Source organism: Anolis carolinensis, chromosome 2, assembly GCF_035594765.1.
Source record: "Anolis carolinensis isolate JA03-04 chromosome 2, rAnoCar3.1.pri, whole genome shotgun sequence".
Lineage (NCBI taxonomy): Eukaryota > Metazoa > Chordata > Lepidosauria > Squamata > Dactyloidae > Anolis > Anolis carolinensis.
Genome location: NC_085842.1, coordinates 179,719,964 through 179,727,431, shown reverse-complemented (window position 1 = coordinate 179,727,431; position 7,468 = coordinate 179,719,964). Strand labels below are relative to the sequence as shown.

General features: G+C 43.6%; 1 protein-coding gene across 2 annotated transcripts in view; it reads right to left on the bottom strand.

Moving 5' to 3' along the window:
• Positions 1-1,683: 1,683 nt before the first annotated feature.
• LOC100565746 (semaphorin-3F) overlaps positions 1,684-7,468 on the bottom strand; it is a 64,205-nt gene continuing 58,420 nt past the window's right edge. Inside the window, exons 17-18 of one of the 2 annotated variants that reach the window (XM_016998561.2) lie at positions 5,198-5,331; positions 1,684-2,807 (exon numbers count right to left, since the gene is read on the bottom strand). In XM_016998561.2, the coding sequence (XP_016854050.1) occupies positions 2,352-2,807; positions 5,198-5,331 (590 nt within the window). In that variant the 3' untranslated portion in view covers positions 1,684-2,351. The remainder of the gene's footprint in view (positions 2,808-5,197; positions 5,332-7,468) is intronic. The other variant, XM_062971220.1, reaches the window with a different exon arrangement.

Sequence of the window (7,468 nt, the reverse complement as noted above, 5' to 3'; positions counted from 1 at the left end):
TAGGACCTGTAGATGAAGACAGCAGAATAGTAAGAAGGTGTAGACAAAGAGAGGTTAATAAGTTGTTTGTGTTTTGTTGGTCTTGCCCCTAAAAAAACTGGGAGACTTTTTATTCTTGTGAATGCACCTCATAAGCTGTGTTGAAGCCTAGTGTCAGAAGAGGAGGAATTGGAATTCATGGGTTGACCTTTTGGTGACTCAAACAGGAATAAATCACTCAGATGTAGCAGCCTTGAAAGTTGTGCCCATTGGAGATGAACTGCCCTACTGGTTCCCAAGCAACTAGCAAGCGGCTGCATCTCCACTGTGTTGTCGAAGGCTTTCATGGCCAGAATCATAGGGTTGTGTGTTTTCCGGACTGTATGGCCATGTTCCAGAAGTATTCTCTCCTGATGTTTTGCCCACATCTATAGCAGGCATCCTCAGAGGTTGTGAGGTATATACCTCTCAACCGCTGAGGATGCCTGCCATAGATGTGGGCAAAACGTCAGCAGAAAATACTTCTGGAACATGGTCATACAGCCCGGAAAACATACAACAACCCTGCATCTCCACAGCTTGCGTTGGCAAATGAGATGTTGGCCTTACAAAAATTGTCTGTTGCCAGCAGCATGCCTGCCAGAAATTCACCCAAGACTTTGTTGTATCGTTATTATTGCTTTAAAAATTAAGAAACGTATAACATTGTATCCCTATCTTCTGCCCTTTATGTCTTCATGGAAAGCTTTAATATTTTCTTCAAATATTGCCTCTCAGAGGACTAGAACAATTCCAGAAGGCATGGGGTGTACTTGTAATTTCAAAATGTTTTTGCTAGCCTCTCCAAAGCTGCTTGAAAAAGACAAGCAGTCAGGAATAGGAGAGGTTGCTTCCCAGTTCTCAATGACTGGCCGTAAAATAGGAAGGACCACCACTTTTACAGTGGAAAAAAGTAAGAAAAGTATTTCAGCATACCTTAATACTAGGTAGCGCTTTAGAAATGAAAGAGATAGAAATGAATAGGAAATAGCCAAGTTGTATAACTCTCAGGCAGCCTGGGAAGAGAGTCAGAAGAGCCTTCTTCATTCAGTGCATACTAGCTCACACTGTGTGAAATAAATATATATAGTCCACTGCTACTAGCAAGTGACAGCCCCAGGTTTCAGTGGCTTTAAAAATTGTAATGTCGCCAATACTTACCACCAAAGGAAGCTAGATGAAACAAGTATCAATGTCAGCAGTGTTTCCTCTGATTGGACAAGGAGTCTTTTGACTCAGATTAGGTATGTTCATCATGTATTGTGTTGATGATAATAAACCGCCTCTCAGCAGCAGTCGATGATGAAAAACTGGGAATTGTCATCCACCCATTCCTTTAAATACTACTTCTGCCAGTGACTGGAGGAAAGCAGCTAGTCAAGCAGAGGGGCTCTCTTCTCCAGTCAGAGTGGAAAAGGTGCAGAAAGAAAACTCACCAGTAAATATAAGACTGTCACATGTTCCAGCCCCCTCCTGAACAAAGGAGTAGATGTACAAAGGCACAGGAGAAAATGTTTCCTTCTACAGAGAAAAATGTTCATTTTAAGAGACATCGCTGCTGTAACCACCACTGGAAGTGGCCCCCAGAAGCAGCACATTGAAGCTGATTGTTGCGTTTCAGCTGGAATGGTAATGGATACACAAACAACTGTAGCTTGTTTGAGATAAGTTTCATATACAATGGCTATATTTGCTTATTTGGCCACAGATTAGGCAAAAAACAAGTAGGGAGCTTTCTGATTACTTCCACTGATGTTTGGTTTAATGTTTTCTGCTATAGTCAGGATTTATGTTAGCTCAAGCTACTTTTTAAAAAATCCTTGGCTGCTGATGTCATTAACTATTCTCAGTAGGACATTCGTCCATGATAATCAGGTCTTTGACATTTTGTTTAGAAAATAAATCGGCACTTTTTATTTTCTGCAATCAGTTTCTGCAACACGGGGTTAATAAAATCATGGGGTTAAAATGTTGAAGGAAGCCACACCAGTTTCCTGCTGTAGGGAAAGAGGAATGAACACTGTAAAAAATATATTCTAAAACCAAAGCCCCTGGAATCAGCACTGCTCATATTTACATCTGTGGAAAAAGCCAGCGAGCCCTGGTCCTGCAAAACCCTGGAATTAGCCTGGACACACAACACAACACACCCTGTTAGCAACAGTGTTGTCCCCTCAGGTTGGGGTGAAGGATGCAGGGAGAGATTCTCCCCATGTCTATATCCACCTAGCTCTCTGAAGAAGAGTCCATTGGAATGTCACTCTTGTACACAAAAAACTATGGGTCAAGAGACCCTTCTCCACCCCCCCCCCCAACCCCTCTTGCCCCTGCACTCAGCTTCGAGGGGGGGATCGGTGGCCTGTCCATGCCTTGGAGCGATGGTGGTGGTGGTGGTGCCGACGAAGGGTGCTGCTGCTTTGGGAGTGCTGGGCACCACCTGTCGTCCAGTTCAGAGAATGCTGCAATGCTCTGTGCCAATTGGCCTGCTGTTCCAAGTCCCAAAGGCTAGGACCACCGTGGGACTGGCGGCCACTCCGACCACGGCTGGTGTCCTGGCCCCTGTGGAGTTGTTGCCAATAGCTCTCGCAGATGCCAAGGGCTGGCGGCTGTTCCTGGGCCATGGCCCCCTCAAGCAAGGCACGTGGAAGGACATGCAGACGGAGGCGGCGGAGAGTGTGGCGGAAGCGATTCTCTGTGCCAATGCATTGGTAGAGCCCACCATCAGCCGGCGTCACGGGTCCTAAAAGCACCCCCTGAGGGGTTCGTAGCAGCACACGGTCCCGGGACAACTGGAACAGAAAAGAATTAGAAATGGATAACATGCTCTTTTAAATATATTTCTAGATCAGCGGTTCTCAAACTGCTCCGCAGAGCCCTTTGGGCCCTACCTCTCCTCTCCCTGCTTAGGAAGCAGGCAGCTGGTGGAACCCAGCTGCTGCTGGCTTAGCCTATAGGGCCTTCCTTCTGATGGTGAAGCCTGTGGCACCTTCCTGTCAGCAAGAGGGCTTTCCTGCCACTGGTGGAGCCTGTGGGCCTTCCTTTCAGCAAGGCAGCTTTCTGGCCACTGGAGATGGTCTTCCAGCTGGAGATGGCCTTTCGCCTGCCAGTGAGACAAGCTATGGTGGCCCCTGGAGTTGCTCCTATAGTAATTATTATAGTAGAGTCTTGCTTAGCCAACCTTCACTCATCCAACGTTCTGTATTCTCCAATGCAGTCTACCCCCTGCCCGGATCCACAGCTGTTTCGCTGGGCAGCAATGCACAGCGGGCAAACATGTCCAACAACAGCAGAAGTGAAGCCACGCTCCCAAACAAGTGGCAGATTTGTAAAACATGATGTTTTAGTGCATAATTTGTAAAATCATAATGTAATTTGATGTTTAATAGGCTTTTCCTTAATCCCTCATTATTCAATATTTTCGCTTATCCAGTGTTCTGCCAGCCTGTTTATGTTGGATAAGCAAGACTCTACTATTATTTCAAATGTTGGAGGTCATCTGTTGGGAGTGCTTTGATTTGTGCTTTTACTGCATGGCAGAAACAAGTTCGACTGGGTGGCCCCTGGAATAATTCCTCCTCCTCCTCTTCCTCGCAAAGGCTGGATGGCCCTGGGGGCTTCCACTGAAATATTGTTTAAGTTTATGTTGGTTAAAATTGTTTTTATTTTAATTATTGTATTGTTCTTTTTTTTGGCACTACAAGCAAGGTATGTGCAGTGTGCACAGGAATTTGTTCATGTTTTTTTTTTTCAATTAGTTCACATAAACATTCTCCATCCATCTGCCACTGGCCCATCTGTCAAATTTTAAAATGCAATACAGCCCCTATGTCCAAAAGTTTATTGCGGCTTCCTTCAAAAAGGGCTACACAGGTTTAAAAGTTTGAGAACCCCTGTTCTAGATACATTTATGTACTGCTTCTCCCTCAATGAGCTCCAAAAGGTGCCTGTGGCATGACCTCTTTCCTGCTTTTATCATCTGAAAAGGCCAGGAGCGGGGCATGATTGGCTTGGAAAGGTAAAGGTTTCCCCTGACGTGAAGTCCAGTGTCTGACTCTGGGGGTTGGTGCTCATCTCCATTTCTAAGCCGAAGAGCCGGCGTCTGTAGACACCACCAAGGTCATGTGGCTGCCATGACTGCATGGAGCGTTGTTACCTTCCCGCTGGAGCGGTACCTATTGATCTACTCACATTAGCATGTTTTCAAACTGCTAGGTTGGCAGGAGCTGGAGCTAACAGCGGGTGCTCATTCTGCTCCCGGGATTTGAACCTGGGACCTTTTGGTCCGTAATTTCAGCAGCTCAGTGCTTTAACACACTTCGCCACTGGGAAGAGAAAGCTAAAAGGGGACATAATTGCCCTGTTTAAATATTTGAAAGGCTGTCACACTGAGGAAGAGGCAAGCCTGTTTTCTGCTTGCCCCTAGAGACAGGGCACAACAATGAATTTAAAATGCAGGGAACGTTATTTGTATTAAGAAGAACTTTCCATCCATAAAAGCTGTTTCACAGTGGAATAGGGTGCCTAGAAATATAGTGGCACCTCTTTCTCGGGGGTTTCAGCAGAGGCTGGATGACCATCTGTCAGGAGTGCTTTAGGTATTCCTGCAAGGCAAGGGGTTGGATTATATAGTCCTGGTGGCCTCTTCCAACTCTTACGAGTGATCCTAGGTAAGTCAGGCTGAAAGCAGCTGCCTGCCCCAAATGGCAAACATTACATCTTCCAGGTATTACATCTCCAACCCCCCAAAACTTCAGTGTCTCTAAATCAGTGGTTCTCAACCTGTTGGTCCCCAGTTGTTTTTTGGCTTTCAACTTCCTGAAATCCTAACAGCTGGTAAACTGCCTGGGATTTCTGGGAGTTGTAGTCCAAAAACATCTGGGGATCCCAGGTTGAGAGCCACTGCTCTAAATAATCATGCGATCCTCTATAATCCTAAATAATTTTGCAGTAATCTCTGGCCATAGTTTTTGGGAAAGAAATAGAGCATAGTTTCCAACTCCAACAGCCAGCAATCCTACCAGATATTTGCTATTTTAATTTTTAAAACTAGTTTCATTTTTTTCAACTTGCATTAAAAGGAAACAAACTTCTGCATTTGTCCTCTTTGTTTTAACCTCTACACAGACCAAATATGGCTCCGATTAAGTCATTCTGAGTGGAGACGTGACGAGGGGCTTACCACTTTGCGTTTGTCAGAATCGTCCGTTTGCATAAGCCACTTGACTGACGTATGAGGAGATCGTGGTTCACACTCCAGGAAGATACTTCCTCCTTCTAGTCCATATTGGATCTGCTCACGTAATTGCTGCTCTACTGTGAGAAAAGGGAAATAATGAGTCAGAGGGGATGGAAAAACAAGGTTCTCTCAGCTCTGTGCACACGCTAAATATAAGACCTCCCCCAAAAGTAAGACCTAGCAAAGTTTGTGTTTGGAAACATGCCTGCCAAACAGAACACCAGAAAATGCAGGATCGGTAAATGTATGTACCATAGATTGTTGTACATAGAAATAATGGTAGTAACAAGAAATTCTTGATAGGATTCAGTTTTTCTGGTTATGCTGGTTTGTGATGACAGCTACTATACACTATAAAATAAATGTTCATTTTTTTTGTTCAACAATAAATGTGTATTCCTCTTCATGGAAAATAAGACATTCCCTGAAAATAAGACCTAGCACATCTTCAGGAGCAAAAATTAATATAAGACACTGTCTTATTTTCAGGGAAACACGGTATACTTCTCTTTACTGTGGGAAGAAGAAATTCCCATCCACTTAGAATCAGACATTGTCGCCTGATTCAGTCACCTGCACTTCATCCCTTTCTAGGAGCCTTCTATGTTGATCAGAGGCAATCCAAGGATTGTTCCCATTTCAAATAGGAAAATAAGCAAGGGGAGAGAAATCACTTTGTAGGAAATGGCCAAAATCTATATCCGCGCCTGTGAATGGATAGAGTTACACAGAACATTAAAGAGTCTTTGCTAACAGTAGATGGAATCAATTGACATTTGGCCTACGATCCTGGCATGGTCCAAACATCTCTCCTGCATGCCCAGTACCTTATTATACGAGCAATAAGCTTGAAAGTGTAGTTGGTTTTTAAAGGTGAAAGCCAACAGGGAATCTGGACCTCTGCACAGAGGTACTCTGTTCCTTGCAAAAATGAAGGCAGCCTTGAAAGAACTAGGAAATATTTTCCTAGGCGTTATCCAGGATTATACTATAATTCCAGTCCATAGCTTTGTAAGTCACCTGGCAAGGAGAGAATGAGCCCTGACCTTCCTGCCTCCCCACCCAGATAGTTGGGCTTGGGGGGGAGGGTTTTCCTCTAAGCCTCGGCATGCCCTGGTCCATCTCTGCATATGAAGGGAAGTTTCTGGTGGGCACTGGTGCGTCAGTGTGGCTTCACACTCCCCCAGTTAGGGCTTGGTCCCCACTGACTCCAGCATGCAGCTCCCATAAAGTTTACCCCATGTCCCCCAGGATCAAAAAATAATGATTAAAAATCTGAAGCTGAAAGAGGATATTATGAGTTATATTAAAAACACCACATAATTCCAAATGATATCATGAATTAACTTTATTAAAGACTTGGAGAAAATCTTCCCTGCCATTAGTGCTTTTAAGGACCGTAAAAACAAAAACAGATGAACTGTTTTTTATCTACAGCTATCATCAATCTGGCAGACAGCTTAAACGCAGTGGGAAAACAACTATGTCAGAGAAGACCCTAGTCAGCATAATCTACAATAGATTGTGGCAGCCAAGCAGCCAAGACAGTCCTTGGTTAAGGATTTTGAACCTAAGTCAGTAATGCTCCAGATAAGAGAATTTAGGAAAATATTTCTCAGAGGCAATGCTACCAGATACTAGCCTGAGTAAGACTTTTCAGTTTTGGAAGTAATCATTATTCCTAACACTAAAGAGATACAGCTAAGGTGTGGTTAATGTTGCAACTCTCAGAGTTTCCATAGCTATGAATGGTTGATGCCTTGGATCTGCTTATTACTGGATTCTTATCAGTTGTCTGCCACGCTACAGCTTTGAGTTGAGTGGGAACCATGTCATTTTTTAAAAAGGTGATAGTAATTCTAAATTGCACGTTTTTGATTTTGACTTCTGAAAATGCATGGGTTTTTTTTAAATGCAGTTCATCCCTATTAGAGACCCAAGATGGTAGGAACAAATTGCCGAAGGCAGTAAAGGTGAGAGAAGTAGCCATGAAAAAGCTGTCCTAGTGGGTTCCCATGGCTAAATGGAAATTTAATGGAGATTTTATTGTTGTGTTTTACAGTGCCTGTTTAGCCTCGGTTTGGCCCCATGTAAGCCATCCCGAGTCTCTTCGAGGAGATGGGGTGGGGTATAAAAAATAAAATTATTATTATTATTATTATTATTATTATTATTATTATTATTATTATTATTATTATTATTATTATATACTGT